General features: G+C 42.7%; 2 protein-coding genes across 3 annotated transcripts; one reads left to right on the top strand and one right to left on the bottom strand.

Annotated features, from left to right (window-relative positions):
• Window positions 1-1089: 1089 nt before the first annotated feature.
• Window positions 1090-3808, top strand: tysnd1 (trypsin like peroxisomal matrix peptidase 1). Of its 2 annotated transcripts, none has more exons than XM_048269266.1 (4): window positions 1090-2372; window positions 2520-2650; window positions 2785-2970; window positions 3284-3808. In XM_048269266.1, exons 1-4 carry the CDS (start codon window positions 1348-1350, stop codon window positions 3484-3486), a joined length of 1545 nt encoding a protein of 514 aa, XP_048125223.1. In that variant the 5' UTR covers window positions 1090-1347; the 3' UTR covers window positions 3487-3808. The 2 variants fall into 2 exon arrangements, with proteins under 2 accessions (XP_048125223.1, XP_048125224.1); XM_048269267.1 differs by having other exon boundaries at window positions 3348-3501.
• Window positions 3809-5185: 1377 nt separating this feature from the next.
• spock2 (SPARC (osteonectin), cwcv and kazal like domains proteoglycan 2) lies at window positions 5186-25246 on the bottom strand. Its single transcript, XM_048269268.1, has 11 exons — window positions 24767-25246; window positions 17177-17185; window positions 16776-16821; window positions 13364-13478; window positions 12533-12635; window positions 10600-10717; window positions 9673-9792; window positions 9133-9351; window positions 7861-7923; window positions 6675-6812; window positions 5186-6222 (listed from the first exon to the last, which is right to left on the bottom strand). The coding sequence occupies exons 1-11, from the start codon at window positions 24953-24955 to the stop codon at window positions 6068-6070; spliced, it is 1275 nt and encodes a 424-aa protein (XP_048125225.1). The 5' UTR covers window positions 24956-25246; the 3' UTR covers window positions 5186-6067.
• Between the last annotated feature and the right edge of the window lie 223 nt (window positions 25247-25469).

Genomic DNA, 25469 nt, shown 5'->3' with positions numbered 1-25469 from the left:
AACTGATAAAAGCAAGACAAATAAAGTAACCAAATCGCTTTGCAATATTTTAGTCCAGAAATACTTATGGGTGTTCATTTACCATAATGTTAATTACAGTAGCCTAACGTAACGTTATCTCCCCTTGCTGTTACCACCAGTTTTAATAACTTTACATTTGCGATCATGACCCATTTCATCTAACAACACCACTGGCATCTTCTTTGACTATCAGACCCCAAACAGCAATACATTGAACTACAAAGATGTTATAGTAATGGTGTTCAGTTCATCATAATCTTTATGACATAATGTAATTTGCCATCCATCTCCCATCTTTTTGCCGTCCAGCATGGAGCCGTCACGTGACTTAAGTCACGTGTCTGCAAGGGGTGAATAGAATCTTTCCCCCTCTGACATGAGCTCAGGTCAATGAGGCCTGCAGACCATGAATAGCAGATTGAAGTTCAAAACTTGTAATATTCAAAAGTATTTAAGAGGATGCAAAGGTCTATTACAACATTAGACTAAAGTATGATTATGGATATTTATAGCATAATAATGCAGCAGCCATTTTTGACAGGGAACACAAAACCAATAAACCCAAAACGAACGCAATAGGAGCAAACTGGGGGCTAAATTTATACAGCTACTGGCACACTATTTCAGCCTTACAAGATCTACTGTAGGCCTAACCTATTGGCAACTTTGTAGAGAGGCTTATATTTTGACAGTGTTATTTGGGCCACCAACACTGACTGGCCAATGATTGCAGATTTTTAGTGGCATGCACTAGCCTGGAAGCCAGACGAATTTAGCCCCGCCCACAAAATTTGAGGACGGATACTTGGGGAAGTTCGACTAAATTCGGACTAGACTACGTCAGGCTAGGCACTCGCCCATTCCTACAATAACAAAGAGAAAACTACCTCAAACGCATATTGCACATTGCACACCGTTGCTGCCAAACATTTAGTTCAAACCGGAAATCTTAGCAAAACAGAGAAAATCGTTTTGGTTTTGAACATGCCCCAAATTAAACTTGGGACAGCCTTGAAAACAAGCCAATAGGACACCTTCACTCACACCACGTGTCCAATGTGATACCGGAAGAAACCACTCGTCGGTGCAGGCTGTGGAAAAGTAGAGACGCTGACGCTTAGACATATTAGGAAGAATAACTTAAGGAAACTTTTGATGTGCTTTATTTCAAAGTAACCTACAGGACCATTGTGGCTTTACAACGTGTCTGTTGAAAATTTGCTTCTATGTGGCATCTTTGGTTTGCGACGGGAAACTGATACAGACTAGCAACTGTAACAACATTAATGACACTGTAACTAGTGTTACACTAGAACACTGAAGGTCATGCAATCTGTTGAGAATGCGTGCTGTATTATCTCAGTGCATAGTTTAGATACAGGAAAGCGTTTGAGTTGCAGCGGTACTATTATAAGTCGTACAGGGATAGTGCTCTGTAGTGGGGTTCTGTTTAGGTTCCTGGAGAAGGAAAATTGGTTTTCTTCTAACAAAAGCTTTATTTTGCCAGGCAGCAGTAGTCGTAATCTTGACATACGCGTGCGATATCATGAACCAAATGTTGGAATGAATGAATGTTCAGCTGTGTCTTGTGTCAGAGAGAGGCCCGTATCGAGCCATAATGCTGAACTTTTAATTTTAGTCAATTGTCCAGAGTTTCGCTCAGCATTCCGAAGTGTATTTAGAGAAACCGACAAGTGGAGTTTAATAGAGAGCGAGGATTCTGAAGTCAGAAACTTTGACGTTTTGTCTTGGTTTGCGGTATTAACAGTGCCATACTGGAATCGCAGCAACATCATTCCTCATGTCAGAAGTGGTTCTTTGAAGAAAGGGTGCACGGTCATAGCCTGTGGTTCTCCGTTTGGCTCTCAATGCCCCGACCTCTTTATGAGCACCCTGAGCAAAGGCATTGTGAGCAACCTTTACGGAGAGGACAACGTAGTCATCCTCACTGATGCGCGCTGTTTACCTGGAACCGAAGGTGGCGGAGTTTTTGTAGAAGACGGAAGACATGTTTACCTCGTTGGCCTAATTGTGGCTCCTTTATGCTGGAAGTCCAGCGACTGGATTGGGTTGACTCTTGTATGCTCTCTTCATGCCATACTCAGAAACATACAACAGTCGGCCATGGTAAACCAGGCGATCCAGCAATGTGTTGGAAATATTTCCAATAATGAGCATCAACTAGGCCTACTGTCTTCTGAAAGTCTAGTCAAAAATCCAACAGTGGCACTGGTGCAGAGTGGCCAGTTTTGGGGATCAGGGATACTCTATAAACATCGTTTGATTTTGACATGCAGGCATGTGGTGGATGGGAAATCTGTGGTCAAAGTGAAATTCTATGTGGATGGAAGGTGAGTGTTCTTTGTGGAAAGCAAGAACTGCACTTTACCACTATTACTACACAACAACTATTACTACCAACAAAAATAGCCTACTAACTAATAACAAGGTGTTTATAATAACCCACTGATAAAGGTTGTGGATCCCCCCCCCACCAGATTTCACACTATGATGGGCGATGTGGTGTTCTCCACTGAAGCATCCTCTCCCTACGATATTGCTGTGGTTCAGCTCAAAACTGACCCCCCATATGAATTTGTTCCACAGTTTGCCTCTTTTTTCCAACCAGGTAATCTTCCATTTCTATCTGATCCTCTTAGTTTCTAAAACTGCAATCATTACATTTGAACTAGCTGTCTTGCAGTTCCACACTTATAAAGTAAACTGTAAAGTTTTCCCTTTTCTTACCCTTGCATGTCATAGGTGAAGATGTCATCGCCATTGCTTATGGTGTTTTCGGTGGGATCTGTGGGCCGTCCATGACCTCAGGGATCCTTTCCAGGGTGGTGACCCATAAGTCCCGGCCTGTGATGCTCCAGACTACATGTGCAGTGCAGGCAGGAGCCAGCGGTGGAGCCGTAGTGCGTGCAGACACAGGAGAGCTCCTTGGTGAGGCACATCATAACCCACAATATAGAGTGGTCCACCTATGTTTCAGTCTGGCCTTTTTCCCTGTGTATTTACTCGCTTGTTTGGTAGTTCCATCCCAGTTCCATGTCTGAACAGCAGATGGCAATGTGGTAACACATTCTCTGGTCCACATGCATTTACTCTACTTAGATATGATGAAATTTGTTAGTGTTTAGCGTTCATTGACACATTAACTCTTTGCCTGATTCATTAATGCATTACACTAATGTGACTTGCATTTTGATGGGGGACTTGAGAATGAGTGGGAATTATTATCTGTATCTTCTTCCAGGTCTTGTGTCCAGCAACACACGTGATTTTACAGCTGAAGTGACATATCCACACTTGAATTTTAGCATTCCAGTTACCGTGCTAGAACCCCTGCTGAAGGGCTTTGCTGTAACGGGCGATGCAGAAGTGTTTGAGGACCTCAACAGAATTGACAAAGGAGTAAGGACTATCTGGAGACTGCAAAATACACAGAGCAAACTATGACGCTGACAATGCCTTCCTCAATCCCATGTGCCTTAATATGGAGGACTGACAACTATTTGGAGATATGATATGTAATGCATTCTTTATTGTCTTTGTAGTGTACCAGTGAGGTTCACCATACCTTTACAGCAGTGTTTGTGTAACCAGTGGCCTACAAAGGACCATAAATGAAATACAAACAGCACATAGTTGATTTATCATCCTCTCCATGCATTATTGATAATATCAAATATTTTAATATAATGTAAACAGTCAATCTACCTTATGTGAATATTCAATGATACAGAATTGTACAATAACATGTCAAGCCATGGTTCCACTACTCTTTTCTTATCAAATGCATTAGACTTTGAGTTTGAGTAGACTTAGACATTAGACTTTATTACATGGTTACATTGAATTTTCAAGTTTTCAGTCATTTATAGAGCCAATGGAACCAACATGGGCAGGGAGTGAGTCTCTACAAGCAATACTAGACAACCTAAGAAAACATTATGTGCATAATTACACCGTAAACAATGACATGCTGTCTTTATCCACTGATCTCTGAGTTTCAGACCTCTCCATAGATAACATGCACTATGGTCAAAGAACTTACAGTTCTGGAAGAACAAAAAAGAATAGTTTTATCTAAGAGTTGCAATCATTCATGCATAGGACTACATTAATAATACGTTTTCGGAGGAGATTGTGTGAGGACATTTCCATAAAGTCTTAACATGCTAGACCATTTTACAATTCTCTTTTTTTCTAATCCAGTAAACATGAACGTGAATTGTCAATTTAACCAATCTGAAGAAGTGAGGGTCATTTCACCCCAAAGGTTTGTGAAAAATATAGTATATTTTATATTCATACAGGCCAGCACCGGAACCAACACGGCCTCTTCCAGAGACACTCTGGGTTCACTTTCATTCATGGTCAGCCAGTTACAAAGCTACAAAGCAATTAAATGACTTAGAATTGTTTTGTGTCACCAGTATCTCAAACACAGATGCCATTTTTGTTGTAGGTGTAAACAAACCCAGTCATCTGTCAAATAGGAAGAATTGGTCCCTTTTTGGTTTGAAAGATTAAATATGTAAATATGAAGCTTTATCTCAAATATTCAGACTCTAATGTAGGTATTCTGTTTCAATGCAAAGCTGCATTACAACATGCTGTTATCAGAGTGAAACTGAGATGTGTGAATAGCCTGCTTTCTATCTGAAAGCAAATAATGGCCTGGACTGAAGTAGATAACCAAGGCTGACTTAAAAGTTATGATTCATTTAGTTACAGTAGGATATTGATCGAATGTCTTGAAACTGATTTAGCAGATATTCTATATCTGGCACACCATGTCAAATCATTTAGAGAGAATAGCCTCCATGAGACCTACATGCATGCAAAAGTTTGGAGAGAAAATGCCAGATTTGAGTTGATTGCTGAGGTAAGAAAAGTAAATAGAATCCCCTCAGTGACAAAACGTCAAACAAGGATGCTTTCTTCAAATTGTAATGTTACTCTTATTTATGAACATAAAAACTAAATAAACGTGATTCCGGCATTCTAGGTTACACAATTTCAAGATTGTTGTTGTCCCAAACCATTCCACACACCTGTGTCACTAGATTATCGTTGAGGAAGCCAACCTGCACTGTTGGACTTCAAAAGCATATCAGGATTTGAAAATTGACAGCAACATAGAGGTCCACACTGATGTTTGGCTCTTTATTGTAGAGCATAATGACAATTCACTTTTGGTACACTAGAAGTCCTAATACAAATGTGATGGATGTCTTTCATGAAAACAGTTATGAAGGTTTGAGAAACAACATGTATCTGTGATATTTAAGGTATCATTAACAGGGCATATGTAAAGGGTATGCTGTGTGCTGGGGTTGTAAATAAGAACTGTTCAGACAGTGGAGGCCTCCTGTCATAAGACCGGTACTTACACTTTGGTGTCATAATTGTACAGAACTCTAATAGTCTCCAATCAATCAATAAGCGTACTGCAATCTACAAAAACAAAATTCTTTATAGGTGCTATGTGGAGTTTTTTGTTTCAAACATTCAAAATGACCTAGAGATAGCAACAGATTGTGAAGAGAGTAGTGAGTGTCAGGCCTGCTCTCTTGTAATACCACTTGTACCATGTGTGGTGCTGTATTAAACACAATGCAAGTCAATGAAAGAGTGTTGTGTGGTTGCGGTCAAGACTATTTGAATCCTACAGAGTTCCACATAGCTCCTTTAGGAGTGTAAAATACCAAGTGTAAGGGTCTGATTCAGTGGTAGAGGCTTCTAAAGACAGTTGCAAGAGGAAAAAACATCTTGCACATAAATTACAATTTAAAGTCATGAAGTTTCACAAGAATTTAAGACAAACATATTGAAGTTCTTTCTCCTGTATCCTATTTCCAGTGTAACTATCCTATGTCCCGACCCCAGACCCACCCGTGCTGCTCTTGAGTGTTGTAGAAAGATGTCCAGACAATCACTTCCCAACCATCATTTTGTGTCAAGAGATTGAGAGCTGTCCCTTTATCGCTCACTAACAGAGAGCTGGGTTATGTCAAGCAGCCATTTGGAATTTCTACCAGATGTATCCTCCATCGTCTACCTCTCCCACCTCCTCCTCCTCCTCTTCCTCCTCAGCTTCTTCAGCGTTCTCTTCTGCTTCTTGTTTTTCCTCTTCGTCCTCCCAACCCACCCCACTGCCAAAATCTCCAGAGTACGCCACCACTTCATCTAGAGAGAGAGAGAGAGAAGGAGAGAGGAGGAGGATGTGGGTAAACAGGATTGTTGCTATTGCAGCAAAAAAATATAATAGCAATAGAAATTGCAATAAGGTCTTTACTCTATACCTAACACACCATGAATTAGCCAGGGGCCAACAGCAAACAAGAGGCATGCCTTTGATTTCGTGGTTTTCAGTCTTAGTTTTAAACCTAGCCAGGGGCTTTCATTCTCATCACCTGCAGGTCCAGTGCAGCCAGTTGTAATTAATCTTGAAAGAAGCTCTTTATCAGAGAGACAACCAGTCTTTTAGTATGCAAATTAAGCTGGCTAAACTGAATGTGGCACTTGGTCCTGTGTTTGACTGCAGAGCGATATTTTGGTGGATAGCCGCCCTGTCCAGAGAAAAAAGGGGGTGTTGTACTGGGTCTGTGGGAGGCTGCCCAGTGTCCTGCCTGTCTTACCACAGTCCGGGTTGCCATGGATGCGGGAGCCCATTAGCTCCCCTCCGTGCTGGTCCACGCACCAGCACTGGCCTCGGCTCTGGTCACACTGCAGCTTACGGTAGTAGCCATCCTCATCACAGCTGGGGATGTAGGTTCCTGATCAAAAAGCGCCCCACACAAGCACAACACATACTTGTTATTTACGGCAGCATACGCAGACACACAGAAAAACACACACACACATGAATACACATGTATCTGTGACAGATCATACATACAAGTTAAATATACATAATACATTGAGATGTTACACCGGCTGTCTCCCAGTCTATGAATAAATATGCATAATATAAATCCAGTGGAGACTGCAGATGGCTTTGTGTAGTGGTAGTGGTTAATCATGGGGCAGCTCCCTGACGCTGATGATGGGCACATGTAACCTTGAGGAGCCTTGAGGGACAGGAATGAGGTGACTCTACACTGACACAAGCAGATGTGCTGGAACATGACAAGCCATTACCAGCCAGGGTCATCCTCACTCAAAACCAAAGCTATCCGTCAGGGGAAGATTATTGGTCTTGTCAAGGTTCTTTATGAAGTATCAGAGAGCATCTCCGTTTGGTGTGGTCGGCGCTGGGCATGGATGCTGGCGGGGCGGCGCATCTGTGGCATGTCCTTGGTGAGTCCGGCGTGCAGCCGAGCCAAATATGAAGCGCCGAGGCTGCTGCCAGCCGCGCACTCTAATCCCCAGGCCTGATTAGGCCATAATCCCAGCCGCGTGCTTGTCATCTGTTTAATGAAACTCCTCCGCCACTGACTCCTGCCAGAGGCGCCGGCTCTCCATCTCTTCGTTTTGCATTTTCTATCTCTCTCTCTCTCTTTCTCTCTCTCTCTCTCTTTCTTTTAGTGCTGTTCTTCTCTTCTCCATGTTGCTTATCTCAGTTTCCGGTTTCTCTGTCTAATGTATCCATGCCTTTTTTCTTCCTCTCCCTCTGAGGCCCAGTAGCTGTATTCCCTCCTCTATTCTGTTCACCTCCACGCTATCTTCCTTCCAACTTCCACTTCTGTCCTGGCCTCCCTCCCCCATATCACTCAGACACACACAGACGCCACCTCACAAATACACAGGTGTGTTTCTAGTGCCCTAGATACTTGGGATGGCTTCTGCTCCATCATGCTTCTCCCTCTGTGGACTCCTACTTACCCAGCTTTCTCTTGGCACCCTCTTGCACTTGGATCCTCTGCAGCTCAGCCAGACAGGGAGGCTCTGTGGATGGCAAAACAATCCCAGTGTTCAGAGCAGGGAATCAGCGCACTTCACATATCACCCTATAGGATTTCAGTTAGAACACTTCGTTAGGTCTAGAAGACAGGTAAGATGGGTAAGGGCAGCCATTCAACATGAATGAAATCGTCAATAATAAACTAACTAGTAAACATCCGCAGACACAAGTTAAAAAAAGCTCCATTACGCAGTCTTAGCCCTGCTGGTAAAGTCAGATCAGAAACATGGCCATAATTTCTGCTCTAGTGCCCAGTACAGTCCCCCAGTGAGCAGAGGCGGGCAGGCTGTCAACAACATACAGGCACATTGTTTCTGCTCAGCACCGGTGATGTCGCCAAGCAACAGAAGTACACAGGGAATATGGTACATGACACGAGCCCGAGGAGCAGTGTCCATCATTGGGTCATGGAGGGAGGAGACAGAGGGGTTGACTGGACACAGAATCACATCAAACACGACCCAGGATACTGGCCGCGGTCACACAGACATGTTAACTCCACTCCATGGAGAGCAGGAGTGGGGCATATGTCAGAGACTCACATCGCGCTGGGAGATGTGGGCACACATACAAACTCTCACACACACACTTACACAAACACAAACACATCCATGTCTTAAGTTGAACGAGGCAAGCATGCATACACACACATATTTGTGCACACAGCAATAACACTTTAGCCGCTAAAGCAGATCTCTTGGTAGAAGTGCTTATCTTTTTTCAATTGCATGGAGAGTTTTCTCAGAATCACTCACAATAAGAGATCAACAATCAAAAGTAAATCAAATTGTGGCACATGTCCCACCCCTTTCCCATTCTCTGTCTGGAGGGGGTTGGTGTGAGGCAGAAGGAGATGAAAGCACTGGATTACTGTAATCCAAACATACCACATATGGTTCAACTTCTCACTCACTGTTTGAGTATATTTAGAAAACCAATTAAGATAAATACACTGGAGGCTAAATGAATTCTGCTGATGTGGGGGATACATGTAGTCTTCCAGAGTTGGCATCTATTACTCATTTCAGGTGAGGGAAATAAAAGTACTCCAACTAATCCATCCCTTCTAGCCATAGCTAACCTCTCCTCTTACAGGGAGAGCCTCTGAACTCATGTTCTGTGTTGACAGTAGAGTGTGGGGGTTCAATCAGTTCTGAAAGTGACATGATTGTTGGCCTTGTCCAGGGACTCACTCTCTCTCCAGAAGCACAGGCACCACTCAGCCAGGGACACTCTGCCGTCGCCGTAAGAGTCGCATGAGTTGAAGAAAGGTCGGATGCACATCTCATACTTGTCCAAGTTGATGGCAGCCAGCTCAGCCTGGTCCAGGTAGAGGTCCCCGCTAGTGTCCAGCTTGGAGAACATCCAACCGATGGAGTCCTTGCAGGTGGCTACCAGGCTCCTGTCTATGACTGGAAACAATAGCACTGCTGTTTGTCACTGTAAAATAAACCCTATTACAGTGTGTGACAGCTACAGACTGCTTTATGTTTCATTCCAACTTCGACATTTTTATGATCATAGTTTTAGCTTAGTTTAGCTAGTTAGTTTAGTTTAGTATGAATGTATGTCTGTAGAACACATTCAAATGGATTACAATGGTGGGGTAAACTGCAGGCTATGGCTAGATTCAATGATGGAGTGAGAGGAGAGGAAAGAGACGGAGCAGGAGAGAGGAGGAGGGAGAGGGCTACTGGCATGGACTGTGTGCCCCCAATGTGTGGCCTTCTCACCGGAGCCAGAGCTTGCTGCTGGGCTCCCTGTCCAGTTCTGTTTGGCATTGCCCTGGAGCAGCTGGAACCAGTCCCGCAGCCGATCGCCCAAATCAGCCAGGTCCTGCCCTGTACAGCTCTCTGATGGGTGGAGTGGGGAGACAGGGACAGAGAGGGAGAGAGAATCGAGATAAAAACAAAAAAAACACAGAACTGTGCAACCTTGTCTGCAAAACCAAAGGAGACAGAGAGAGTGAGTGCAACAGTGTTGTTCACTCTATTCCGAGCTCAAGTGGGATCTGGGATGTAGGAGGACTTTGGGGGAGAACACAAGAGGAGCATGTCCTGTTGTAACCTCCATCTGACACAAGGCTCTACCACTCCTCATCAGAAAATACCAGCCAGGAATTTAATATCGTACAAAATCTGCTTAGCCATTAAGCTGTGATTGTGTGTAATTTCAATCTCCCATTGTCAGGGTTCATCTTGTCCCATGAAATTGGACATTGTGGCATTTACAGTTCATCTAATATATCAGCCGGAGTGATCACAGATATCTCTTTAGACAAGAGACAGAGGGGAAGAGTAGATGTGTGTTAGAGACTGAATAGAGAAGAGGAGGGAGATGTTTGTTTTGCCTCACAGCACAGAGTGCCATAGAGTATTACAACACACTATACTAGTGTACAATGTATGTAATATATATACAATGTGTTTGTCTATATTTCAATAAGTTAAGCAGACCTGCATATGCAGAGTATTCACATGTTTTATTTGGACTAAAATGAGCACATATTTGAGAAGTCTGCACTAGGTTGTGATCTGTACAATCTGTTCCTAGGCTGCAGGAGAGATATGTGTATGAGGTCACAACACAAAGGTAGCACAATGGCTGAGAGCGATAAGCACATATCTTCCTCCAGCAGGCCGCTGGTGTCGTGGACTTGCCGTGTTTGCTGCTGTCGCTCCTATCGGTGGGAGGGGCAGGTGTGGCACAGGGACAGGAACCAGAACACTTCACGCTCAGCTCCTTCCCCGTGAGGCAAGCCTGCTGTTCCAGTTTACACTGCAAGCAAACACACAGACACACACACACATGTGCACACACACACACACACACACACACACACACACACACACAAAAGATCACACTGTCAAAACATACAACATGTGAAAAGAAGCGACCCCATGCAGAGGTGTGCTCCAGCCGTGACACCTGACCACGAGCATAATACTAAGTGCCATTAATCCTCCTGAATGCAGCACAGTGACTTAGAGCTATAATAGCAGCTCAAATATTTATAGAGGTGACTGCAGGGGAGAACAGCTCACTTAGACGAGACACCATGGTTGGCTGATGACCGGTGATGAAACATAATCTCCCCTCACCACTTCACGTTTTCAACAAGGTCAGCAGTAGAAGACATGAAACATAAACAGATGACCGCTCTTTGTGCATTCTCTTCTGCTGCAGTCCAGTCTGACTCACAATTTCAACACAGGACTGCACGCCATCTGCACAAGAAAAAACTCTGCGCCTCTGAATCCCCATTGTAACCGCTGCCAAACCTGTCCACATGGTGGATTTGGTTTGTGGGCAATATAGACAAGAGAAAGCCTATACAAATACCAAATGAGCCTTTTGAGAGCTGGCCTTCAGTATGTGTGGTCCACAACAAGTCCTCCACGGCTGGGCCAGCACAGGGCTTTTGTAGGAGATGTGGGCAAGGACAACCCCAAAGCAATACTATTGTACTGTGAGGTGGCCAGTGTTGTGTCCACAGTGGGCTTTCTCACCAGTAATTCTTGGGTACTGTGAAGAGCATAATATGCTATCATCAGTTTTTTAAGCAATGTTTGTAACAGTCTGTAGATGGGTTGGTAACTGCAGCTATAGCACTCGTTTCTATTAAAAGGGCTAGGTCATTATGAGGGGAGTTTTTGTAGGCCTACTGTGCAAAGCTATTATGTGTGCCTCCAGTGTCTGTGCTTTATACTTTTCAATTAAATGAGCTCTCATTGAACCAAGTCCTTATACATTTTGTTTTCACAGAGCTATAGAGACAGTCTATGGTGAGCTCACAACCATTAAAGATCTATACAAGGTTCACAAGGGTCCCAGTTTCTTATATTGTTGGGAGAACATGCTGACTCACTGGATATTGTAGACATAGGAAAAGGGCGAGAGAAAGAAAAGTGAGGAAAAAAGATGGCACATGTATTAAGACACGGCTAACACAAGGCACGGCTAAGACAAGGCATGGCTAAGACAAGGCTAAGACAAGGCACGGCTAAGACAAGGCTAACACAAGGCACGGCTAAGACAAGGCATGGCTAAGACAAGGCTAAGACAAGGCACGGCTAAGACAAGGCTAAGACAAGGCACGGCTAAGACAAGGCACGGCTAAGACAAGGCTAAGACAAGGCTAAGACAAGGCACGGCTAAGACAAGGCTAAGACAAGGCATGGCTAAGACAAGGCTAAGACAAGGCATGGCTAAGACAAGGCTAAGACAAGGCACGGCTAACACAAGGCACGGCTAAGACAAGGCATGGCTAAGACAAGGCACGGCTAAGACAAGGCTAAGACAAGGCATGGCTAAGACAAGGCTAAGACAAGGCACGGCTAAGACAAGGCTAAGACAAGGCAATGTGCAAGGTACCTGTAATATTATGGGCCCTTACAGTTATATGAATGACATACAATAACGTATCACACACTTACTGTATAATATAATATTAACCCAGCAATGAGAATAAAGGGTTTGTCCATTAAAGCAAGATGAGAAAGGTGTGGGTGAGTGTGGGGATGGACTGCATGATGGTCAAAGAGAGAAAAGGGGGGTGTATAGAAAACCGAAGGTACAACAGCAGTGCTTTACCTGGGAGGCATAGTTATGGCCATCAGAGCCACACACAGGGCCCGACGTGGACACAGGGCATGCGCTACAGCTGCGCTCAGACTTCACCAGTGGAACTTTACTTCTGTGGGACACCAGGGAATGGGAAACAAGCAAACACAAAACAGCAGCTCATCAGTACCACTTTTAACACAGCCCACAGAGTAGCAAGAAATCAAATTAGCGAACAGCTTGGAGCTATAAATAATCTTAGCCCACTATACCACTGGGTGCTTTCACTACTACCACTGATTTTTTTTTATCAAAGCTTTAGCTCTGGACACAATCTTCCAATGTCCATTGAGAAGGGGTATTTTGACTTTGGGCAAAACCGTCCCATAATTACTCACAATTATATCTCATGATAGAACCATTATTGAGCAGGGATGTTATGTAAATGAGTTCTGTTCTCTGAATATTGACTGTGTAATTAAGAATGAGCAAATAATGAAGGATCCCATGGGCAAGCCTCAAAGGTATTCTAAAAGAGGTGCCTTGTGGGATATTAAAGACCTCAGGGCTGAGTGTAGGAAAAGAGGCTTTAACTGAGGAGGAGCCGCCACTGGCGAAAATCAGCACCAGGTTTAGATATCAGTAAAAAAGATTGTGCCTGATAATGAGCTCTGCCATCCCTCCCTTCTGCTTTTTATGTTCCTCTCTCAGCACTTGATGGGTGAGTGCTAGTTACGGATTCAGCAGTAGCTATCTTACAAGAAAGCAAATAGCCAGCGAGCTCTAATTTACTCTGGACTGATGAGTGTAGACAACAGTGTACAGTCTGCATGTTAATTCTGACCTGTGGATGTAACTCACCTGTGCTCCAGCTTCTTGCGATTCACACACACAGCACGCTGGAATCCTTGAACCACACAAACCTTGTGCTGGCTACACTTTACTTTCTGACAGGGCTCCTTTGTGGTGTCCACATCTAGGGATCGGTAGAGAAAGAGAGAGAGATTCAGCTTAAGAAAAGCAATCCATTCTCCCTTTATCCATCAGGGACCAGGAAGACTCATCCTCCCCCTCCCCTCCCTCCCTCCCTCCCTCCCTCCTTCAGAATGGGAGCGTGTGTAATATGTCAGGGATGCCTGCTGGGAGCTCCAGTGGCAGTGAGGCTGCATGCTACCTCCCACTCCTCTCTTCTTACTCCTGAGCGAGGATGGTCAATATGTAACCCTGACGGCGTGTGCTTGTGAGATAACTTGACTGGTATGTGCAAATCTTTACACCACTGAGGGAGGGGGGTTCAGTCAGCTCGGTAGAGGAAGTGGATTGTATAGGTGGAGCTTCACAGCAAATACTCAAGAAGTAAATGGGCAAAGTACACCCAACAAACAATATATGTGTCTGACATAAACAACTACTAGAATCCTTGAAATCCATTAACCAGTAGTATACTGACATCAGTCATTTGAATCACACAAAACAATTCAGTAATACTGAAATAATGACGGGATTATCCAAAATGGCAAACCTTCAAAAGTGAAAATCTGATTTGGGATGTAAATCCTGGTGGAAAAATGTTGTATACAGCACAAATATTAGAGCTTTTTTTCATTTCAAACTCTTGCATAATACGATTGGAAAGGCCCTGATTTATCCCCTGTGATACTTTTCTGTTTTGATCTCTTCTGATAGTGTTTGCCAGTGAAGGAACACACAAGAGGCCTATGCCTTGTGACCATCCAGCGTGTACAGTAAACAAACTCAGATGCCAACCTGACAATTACATCATCTCTCCTAGATGAAAAGCGTTATGAATTAACCTCTTCTTCTTTTCTATAAACATCTCTGATTTGATGGATGACTACAGTGTCATTGTGTAAAAGCACGAGCCTCATATTAACATAACAGTCTCAAGAGGATTAGAGTAAAACAGTATGATGCCGTTACCATAGCAACATGGCACCACCACCACCACCACTATTTCCAGGCACCGAGAGACTATTTCTGCGAGGTGATTTGTGTGCTCCATCATGTCTTTTGAAAATAGAGAAGCCCTCTCACCACTCTCCCTCTGCTGCTCTCTGTCTCCTGAGCGCACACGCAGCACTGCCTCTCATGAAACACGTAATTAGGCTCCCTGCACACTGCGCTCGTGCCAAATCTAGCTTATAGGAGTTGGAAATCCCAACAGATTCCGTGTCGACCACCAATTCCACTCCGACCCACACCACCTCCTTCATCCGCTGTTTACATGCGATCGTCAGTAGTGCGTTGCGTTGTCAAAGGGAGAATTACCTCTCATGCGGAGGAAGGTGAAGCTGGCTGGAAAGCCTACATGATGGGGCTACTGTAAAATGGTCTCCATGTTCTCTCCCATACAAGCCTGAGCTTTACTGCATGACCAGAGAATGGGCATGCAATTGCATCAGCCTGATAAACATCCTTAAACCAGCATAATGAGCTTTCATGAGGATCTGTTAAAGCTTTGTGTATGTAGGACAAGCAACATTGTCAGCATCCATAGATGAGGTCATACAGTGGATGCCTCACACATCTGGTTCCCCAAAATGCACAAGCAATGTGGGACTGTGGGGATGATTACTCTGGAAGCAAGAGCATGTCAATACCTGTAATATGGGGACATGAGATTCTCTGAAGACAGGGGAAATTCACCACAACAGCATGAACATGAAAATAAAACAAAAACAAAATATCACTGCATCTAACCTCATGGTTGTACAAGAACAGCAATGTCGCTTTGGAGAACAGAAGGACCATTGAGTCATACCACTGGACACACAGGTCCGGCCCTCCCTCTTCAGATGTGCTAACAAGACCTGGGGGCCACTGATGTTGGTGGGCAGACATCACACTCATTTAGTCATGTCTGAATGTGACAAATCTTTCAGCTGCCCTCCTCTGCTGCCTCATTAACTCTGTCATGGAGAAGAGGGCAGATCAATGGGCTGAGGTGAATGGGTCTCCTTGTGTTGAGTGCTGAGGGGATCAATGTTATTAAAATGCTGCATCCCAACGGCTCCTACCCAGCCATCCCTGCGAGGGCAAATGACTTGAGGCAGAGTGTAGGGAAACTCTGCTATAAGTGGCCAAGCAAAGTTAGCTAATATTATGACTGCAGAAATATTAGAAGGATACAGTTGCCTTGTTTTTTCCTAATATGGGTTCTCAGAAAAGAAGCAACACCTCTTTATTACTGAGTGATTCATTTTGAGCTGTTTTAAAATCAAAACCCATTGCAAAGCCTAGAATTTATTCAAAAAAACTTTATGATGTGCTTGAGATGAGCATAATTCTGAGAGCTTTTGGGAGAGTCACACTCACAATCTCTCATGTAAGTGGATTTCTGTTTCACAGGAAGAATGCCAGTGTCACTCAGTTCTAAATCATGCCCTCAGGGCTCTTAGCAGGACCTCGGTAGAGCTGGCAATTACCCACTGATTACATCTGAAGATTTTTGCTAATGGACTTCCTCTCTTCTGAGGACTTCATGTTCAGTGTACACCAAGGACAGAGGATACTGATTTGAGGTTGGTAAAAAGGAGTTAACATGGAGATACAGCTTGTATAACTTATATCTCTCTATCATAATTCATACATTTTGTTTTTGTTTTAAAATATCAACTCTTGCTGGACCTGTAACAATTGTATTTTGGTAATGTATAAGGGGAACAATTAGACATCTATTTTGGCATGTTTCTTCAGGCCTAACCCTCACCCCTTAAAACTGCAAACAAGGTCATACATAAAGATGTGATTTGCAAGAAATACGGTGATCTAAAGAAATATAGAGAAATACATGTATGTTTTATTCAAATAAATATAAAGAAATATATTTTTTTATTAGTCCTTAGTAGTACTGTTGCTATAGATATGGAGACCTTTTGATTGTTGTATCAACATACACAGCATACTATACTACTAAAGCTCCACCCATTACTGTGTATTCACTGAGGCACCGATACAACTGAATGTGTGAGATTGCTGGTGGTGGGTGTTGATTACTGCTGCAATTACCAGTGTCAAATTGCCTCATCTATGTGAAAGCATACCATAGTCCTATGATGTGCACTGTGTTATTAGACATTGCTAGGTCCTGGTTTTCTCTGGCACACACCTCACTCAGCATATGCTATCCACATCTCTCTCTCTCTCTCTCTCTCTCTCTCTCCCCCCATGATTAGAGGCATAGAAGCTTACCATTGTTTGCATTCTAAATCCTTAGACAGAAAACAGAATTGGCTCCATACAAAGGACTTACTTTCAGTTGAAACCTGACCTGCATCCCATGATCGAATGTAGTCGTCCTGGGGGAAGGAGAGAAGGAAACACTGACATTCAGACAGTATTGAACACAATGGGAGGAACAGGAAGAAGCAAATCTGTGCCTGCAGCTAAGCATGTTCTTCTAATTGGAGTATAGTTTAATGTCATTTTAGAGTGCTGAACGAATGTTAATATATGTCATTCTTATGAGGTGCTGGAGTTTAACAGTAAAGCGCTGTCAAAGATCTGACATTATACTAGCTTCAGTGCCATTTTGTGTTTAGCTATTGTACAAATGAGAAAGAAGAGTCTTCCAAACTCTTATTATTAAATAGGCTATCATAGAATTATGAAGTGATTGAGCATATTTAGAAAATACTGTATATATTTACTGACCTCCACTTCCTGAAGAATCGTGAGACACATGTAAGGAAGAGAGGAGAGAAGAGAGAGATGAGTCATGTATTAGCCGTACTCAGACATACACGTCCACTCTTCCCAAGAATTCCCTTGTATTTTCTGTTATTCTCTACAAACAGTGCCTCAATAGAGGCAGCATCATTCTGACTGTTCACACTATATTCACACTGTTTATAGTGCTTGGCACTCTTTGTGCTATTTTTCCAGTATCTGATGATGGCTCTTTCTGCAAATTATTCTGCTTGTTCAGACAATGTGCTTTACAGAAAGGCTGCTCTTTACACAAAATAGGGTTTTCAACCATTGCAATTGCAAGTTAGAGCTCCTTCCATATCTATTAGAAATGGAAAAAAAAATACTGTGTAAACAAGATGAATAAACTGTTTACTTGACTTATGTTAGTTACCCCACAATAAATCTAAAGTTTAAAATTGAGAACTTTAATGATATCCATGTTGTTAACATCACATGAAATACATCACTGAAAAGATCTCAGAGGAATCCATAAAACATGACACAATAAGGCTTGCTCATAAAAAAGAGCCACGTTCTAGCATCTTAATATAAGGCCTCCTTCACTAAGGTAATAATTTCCTTGATTGGCACAAAGTTAAGCTGTCCATTTGCAAGTATCCTTGCATGCCCTAACGGGTTCAGATTATGCCTTCTTGAGACAGGAGCACAAAATAACCACTCTGTGTCTCAGACACGAAAGATAAGAATATCCTATTTGATGGGGAGGATTACAGCTTCAAATGCCGTGTAAAACACTCGTCTGAACATAACATTCCCAAAATGCTGAGACTGTGCCATGCAGCTCATTCAGAAAGTTCAAACTGATGCTCAACATGAGTATGGCTTTTGACTCCAAAGCCCAAGAAAGTCAAGTCAAGTCAAGTCAATGTTTATAACAGTTGACCAAAGTGATATACAATAAGAAATGACATAGTCTCACAACTGGGATCAGTGCAGTTTGGTGATTGAAGTGAAGATTTATTGATGAAACCAATGCTACTAACTGTACACCAACCAAGCAATATTTGGATGAATAAAAATTTCCATTCTGTTTCAAGACCTGCTGTATGCCTACAAAGCAAAATAAAGACATCGGCCTCAGAGGATTGCTGGAGTGCTGTCACTCTCAAGCCCCCAGCTGCTCTGTGGCTTACATAGAGTGCAGTGCAGTGCATGGATGGAGCATCATCATGATATCCACAGACAGCAGATGCAGTGGCGTTCTGCAGAGCCACCCCAGGCCCTGACAGGCTCAGCTCTGGACTCCAGCCCAGCTCAGAGGAAGCCACGGAGGGCTGCATGCGCTTCTAGGGAGCAAAGCAGTCATGCCTGCAGAAGGAAACTGCATTCTCAGTGTGCCAGCAGAGAGCCCGCTGCTCATTTGTTAGATCAGCAAGAGCAAAATAAAGCACACAGATATATTGTTCAATCAGTTTGCTGTGAAATCTTCTACAGATCCGGTTTATGTGTATTTGTAAGGAATGTAGGTAACTGTTGTTCCACATGGTTGAGCTAGAGACAGGTGGACTAATGACACATTCAGAGACTATGCTGCACAGAGGAGCTGACAGCATCTACAGACTCCTTAGCAAGATCTGCATAGCCTCCTGTAGACCAACCCCTCACAGCATCTGACATGGCAGACTGTTACCCCCCTTCCCGGCCAGAGAAAGCTGATTGATGGTTTGATAATCCTCCAGATCCCCATAATGAAACTGAGTGTGTCAAACAGGCGCTCCGCAAACTGGACTGGGCTTCAGAGGTCTGGTCAGTATGGCCTGCTGTATGGAGAGTGCATGGCATTTGTCATTTTCACCCAACTCTTTGGCTCACAGCTGAAAGTGTGTGTCAATAGAGTTTACATGAGTGATTATAGCTCTGCAGAATCTCTGTAATGTGGTTATGTACAGGGTAGTAGGATATAATGGAGAGAATATTAAAATCAGAGCCATTGCATGCTGTTGTACAAAAGCCAATAATGTATAAAACATTATTTCCATAAATCATTGCCATTGGTAACTGACATTGTAACCTAACTTTTACATCAACCTCAGATAAATGAGAGGTATAAAGTTGCCAGTATATGAACTGTAAATGAGATATTCAAACAATAAATGGTAGAATCCTTATTCACCCTGCAGGAATTGCCTTTCAACATTCATCCCAAAGAGCATTCTGTATTATCCCACAGCAACTTGCTTATCACCCTGCGAGAACTGGGAAGATGTTTTCTATTTAGTGGTCTTCATCATGACTAAAGTTTGGCAAGGTCTCTTGTGCCCTGAAACAGATGAGTCATTTCTATTTCAGAAAAGCACCCTCACGCCATCTCATACTCACTCAGCTGTTCATGACACAGTCATCAGCACACACACATTTTTCTTCTTGGATACTGAGCACATGTTGTTTCCATATAAATGAGAAATGTAAAGGGGGGCACCCTTAAATGAATAACTGTGAATGATTTTTATTTCTATGTGAGCTTTATGTGTTTTCTCAAATGAGCATATTTTTTAGTACTAATTTGAATGCATTATGAGGCATGTGGAAACGTGTTGGTCATATAGCTGCAGTGTCATCTGCAATATGTGCGGTTCATTTTTTATTGCCAATTGAAAAACCATGTTTACAACTACACTCTCACTATCTCATCAAGTCTAAAGTGGCTTTGTGAATGGTGGAAACCATATGAAAACCACACCATTACTCGAATGCACTTGTGATCACCACCCCCCATCCTGGACTTTATGGCCCATACCTGGCATCAGGCTGAGGCGCTGGCCCAGGGGAATGCCAATTTTGTTATACAAGGTCATGTCAGCCACAAGGACAGAGAGATGGTTCATTCATGGTGCAGGCCAAAGAGCCATATATATAATATATATATACTCTTTTGATCCCATGAGGGAAATTTGGTCTCTGCATTTATCCCAATCCATGAATTAGTGAAACACACACAGCACACAGTGAACACACAGTGAGGTGAAGCACACACTAATCCCGGCCCAGTGAGCTGCCTGCTACAACAGTGGCGCTCGGGGAGCAGTGAGGGGTTAGGTGCCTTGCTCAAGGGCGCTTCAGCCGTGCCGACTGGTCGGGGTTCGAACCAGCAACCCTCCGGTTACAAGTCCAAAGTGCTAACCAGTAGGCCACTGCTGCGCCATGATCCATGATGGATCTTGAAGGATGTATGTTCCTGTACAATGCATCAATAAATACAATGCAGATACAGATGTAGTCAAGGCCATAAGAACTGACAAAAACACACAGAATCTGTTATGAGAAATAAGATTTTTGCATTTCGAGGCAAATATTCAATAATTCCTGCTAATACTTAAGTCTTACTCCTAAGCAAAATGTAAGGCATGCTGCTTCAGATTAGTTCCAAATTAATGGACCTGTTTTGCCAAGAATACCAAATTGATTAATCACTAATAATTACTGACAAACGCTAATACCTCTATTGTGACATGTCATCCTGTAATGTATACACTGGGAGAAAAGGAATTGAAATGACATGCAGAACACAACTTTAACAACAAAATTAAAGTGCCACTGTGTGCTGTTTAAAATTATTTATTTAATGCATTTAGTAGTGCATACCCCCACTGCACCACTATTTTAGAAGTATAGTCTTTTAGTAGTTTAGGTTAGTCTGTTTAGGTGGAATTCTCTGTTCTTCTTCTTTCAAAGGACAACAGTATAACTCTTGGATAGATATATTTTTTTTTTACTTCAGAAATCTTTTCTACTTTGATATTCCAAGAGTATGGCAGAATGAGCACTGAGCCGTGTCATTGCAGCAGTCTCAAGAGAAGCCTGGCCCACCACTCTCTCCACCTGCATTGCAAAGATAAAGCCTCCCATTGGACAGGAAGTGGCTGTACCCCTGGAGTAGACGATAAAAGGCTGTTTTTTTCTCTCTCTACTCAATTAGAGTCCACCTACACTTTTGGTGGTTAGCCTAGATCAGTGGTTCTCAAACTGGGGGTCGGGACTCCCAGGTGGGCTGCCAAAAATATTGGAGGGGTCGCGAAATGATTTGCAGTCTGGATTAAAGACATTTTTGTAAAGGCTTTTAGTCAAAGGCTACCATTGACATAATGCCTTTGATGTTGACATAGTCTATATGAGAGAAGACATCTTCTGCCTCTGCTTCCAACGCCCATCTCACAACATTTCAAAACCAAATTCAGCCGGTTAGAGAGAAGGGGGTCGCGAGACTTGGCCCATGTTTTTTGGGGGGTCATCAGAGAAAAAGTTTAAGAACCACTGGCCTAGATGTCCTGCAGCAATGGTTTCCTTGTCTTTGTCAGATGTCATCTGAACAGGCTTCATCTGTACTCCACATCAAGCCTCCTCAGGCGGGTTGGCCACACTTTTCACTTTGTTCAAGGAGGTCACATCCACATCCTTGATCTTTGTTCAAGATCAAGGAGGTCACATCCTTAGCACTGGCTTTAAAAACAGCTGAACCACACACATACAACACTGGTATTATGGGACAGCAGTAGTTGTAGTCAATGACAACAGCTTCCCCTTATGTTCCATTTAGCTCTGGCGAGCAGGACCGTGAATAATACACAACTACACCATGGCTTTAATAGCAAACTTGGCTGCCTGGTCTTAAATTGCATTATGCCTAATTATCTCCTGGCTGCTGCGCAGGTGCTACAGGGACAGAGCCACCTCCACTGACACACAGCCCACACCTCACAGAGCTCTGCTGTCTAACACACAGGACAGGAGCTACAGCGAGTGCATGTGGTCAGCCCTGTCAGCAGCTGTGCTCACCAAGCGTTTGACATTCAGAACTCCCCCATCCCATGCAGAGGGTGAGGAGAAGGTCCTAAATGAATGAGCTGATGTTGCTCTGGCCTCCAGCCTAGCTGCTTAGATGAGCTTTTCCCTTCTTCTTGTAATGGATCATGTCCGCATGCCATGACTCAACTGCAGCGAGCTGATACGCTGCTACAGCAACAAAGACATTTGAGAAAGACTGTCACACTATTCTGACATCTTGGGAAAAAAACCTCCCCACTCTTAATTAAGAAATCCAAGCAAAGAAAAGTCTTCCCCTTGAGCAACAACACCAACCCCCCACCCTAATCTCTTCCATGCTGAATTTTTAATCAGATGATAATGACTGGGGAACCAAGAGACCGTTTGAGCATACTCATGAAACATTTTTGGTTCATTAAAAATGTAGTGGTGGAATAACAGGTGCAAGCCGACACAACCTCTCTTTGGCTGAAGAGAAGCACAGCTTTTTAAATGAGCTCCTTCTGCACAACAGAGACTGCAAGAGAGAGAGAGAGAGAGAGAGAGAGAGAGAGAGTTGGTTGGCTGGCTCTGTTGGTTGTTTGTTTTCAGTGGAACAGATGACAGATTCAGTCAAAGTTTTCTCAGAAAAAATCTTTATACCATGTCACGGAGGGGTTAACGGTAGAGGGAGTTGAATTGGATAAAGTTCTTCTATCTGAACTGCTACAATGCTTTTACATTATGAGTATGAGATGCTCATTTGTGCTCACCTTATAGAATGGTACAATAAATATTTATTTCTGTTAAAAAATAACTGGTTCTTTTTGAGTGATCCTCACTATGATATTTAAAATTCTGCGAAAGCATCATGAAAAAGAAAATGGCAAATATCAGATCAGTTTCATAAGAATGTATAAAAGATACATTTTGCCACAATGACCATGGTAACAACACTGTGAATGCAATAGCCTTGACTTTTATTTCTGTTTTTAAATTAAGTGAATATATAACTACTCCTGGCCCAAGTTCCCTTCCTTCATATGGCTGCATTATATCATCTGGGGAATATAATATGCTACCCAAAGAAAAAAGGATATTGTCGGGCAGAATATGACGAATCTTTTACTATAGTTGCTGGACTGACACTGATTCTTTGAGTAAAACACTGAGATTAACTAGAAATATTAATTAAAAAAATATTAATAAACATATATTTGCAACATTATCTGAATGAAAACACTATAGCATTTTTAAGTATACATTCGCTTACATTCGTTTGTAAGATAGGAGGCTTTTGATATGCCACACAAAATTGTTTGTCTGCCAGCAAACATAATGTATACCCTAAACTGACCTAGTGATGTCATGGTAAATAAATCCAGCAGCAGACAATATAAGGACAGACATTAAGTATTCATACTGGAAAAGAATTCCCAAGGCAGGATGATATATGCATGTCTCTATTTTAGGCTCTTGTTGCTTTGCTAGTAATTCAAAGATGCAAAAACATGCAACATTTAATATATCCAGGGATTTCATAAAGGTTTTGATGCTTGACTATATGATGATAGAGATGGGATAAAAGATTTCCGGGGAGAAAGCACAAAATTATTTCAAACAAACAAACAAACAAAAATTAATCATGCAATCCCCAAAGGACTGGGATTGACTCATGAATAAGTTTATCAAAAGTCTGACCGATGAATAATGTGCTTTCAGACACATGAGGCACCTTTCTTGTAAGTGATCATCATTAACCAACGTTACAATAGATTATTTTCTGGCTTTTGGGACTACAACAGAGATGCCACCTAGTCTTCTCTAAAATGAACCTCTAAGATCAAAGCAGTCTCTGGAGGAAATGTACAGAGATGGCATGATTCTCCTCTGGAAATCCTCTCTGCTTTCACAAACACAGACCAGTCTGGATATGACAGCCCTCAGAGCTCCATCAAAGGAACAAATACATATCCAACAAGGCAACCCCCTCACCTGTGCCATGGCTACCAAATGAAAAACAGAGTAAATATGTGTCATTCAGTGGGATACCATCTCTAGGACGGTATCTGTCATCACTTTTTCCAGGAAAAGTCAGCAGCATCCCCCCTATGCATGATGAATCTCAAAGATGCCTTTGTGAAGACAACAAGTCAACAATCCATCTTGTTCCTATTCATAATCAAAATCATGTCCTACATCTTTTTACGCTCAAAGCTTTGATTAATAGTCCTACCCTTTTTTCCAAGGACAGCCTTTTTGTAATAAATTAGGGGCATATAATATTCCTACAAAGCCTGCAAATCGACTGTTTTCCTGAACATCTCTCAATGAAAATGGTAGAACTCTGTTCTCCAAATCTGTATGCTTAATTTAGAGGGGGGGTGACCATTGCACATTGACACAACTGAACCAAACCTACACCAAAACCCCCCAAATCACAGAATGCTATTCAGAGCAGACAAGATACTTGAATATCTTGAATTATGAACAGCGTGTCAAAACTTTTTTTCAAAACAGAGGTTAATTATGGTTTAAATATGAAGGTTAATAGACAACATTGTCAAAAGCAACATGCTCAGTCTCCTTCAATAATTTATTCTACAAAATAGGCACAAGGTGTTGTGTTTGACCACAACGCAACGTTTCCGTTTAGAAGCGCTAATGAACTTGTGGAGATGAACACTACACTTGCCGTGGAGGGGATGCTGCCCTTCTGAGCACAGCAATGCTATGGATATTCGGACAATTCACAGTCAATTTTCTCTCTATTGCACGACGCAAACTTACATCTCTGAAGCGATTCCAATGTTTGATCTTCCGACTGTATTGGGAAATGGTGGATAGCCACTGTTCATCTTCCATTAAATTCCCCTTTTTCCCGGTTTCTTTCGCTGTCTTCACTTCTCCTTGCGCGGAAGAGGCTTTTATCATTACAACCGCGACCAGAAGACACCTTAAATTGATGACCTCCACCATCGTTCGGTGCTTGATGATAGCTTGGTCAACAAACGAACGTTGTTAAAGGTGTTGTTTTAGATCAAGGAGATGGATACTGAGTCCACAGTGAAATGTGACCTGATTACGGGATGCTCTCTCGTAGGCTGCTGTGTACGAGAGTCAGAGAGGTAGAGAGAGAGAGAGAGATAGAGAGAGACCGACCCGTGTGATGTCAAGTTCTTGAAAACCCCAAACAACACGCGTCTTAATATGCTATAGTGTTGATCAGCCAATGTGTTGATCAGAATCATAGCCTGTGGATCAATGCGAATTGACTAATTTAATGATGTAGCCATTTGGTCACGATCAGAATAGACATATAGCCATCTCACTCATATGTTGTGCCACTGCACTGCGCGGTAATGTCTGTGAGATGATGTGTATGAAATGCCAGTTGATGTCAGCATAGGTTTGTCTTGAATTAATCCATAGCTAATGTTGTTAAGTCTGATGTTAATAAATGCACACATTGTAGGTTCATGTTCCTCCATTG

The sequence above is a fragment of the Alosa alosa genome, chromosome 18, assembly GCF_017589495.1.
Source record: "Alosa alosa isolate M-15738 ecotype Scorff River chromosome 18, AALO_Geno_1.1, whole genome shotgun sequence".
NCBI classification, from domain to species: Eukaryota; Metazoa; Chordata; class Actinopteri; order Clupeiformes; family Clupeidae; genus Alosa; species Alosa alosa.
The sequence above is the reverse complement of the archived record's forward strand: the minus strand, read 5'-3'. Positions and strand labels throughout refer to the sequence as shown.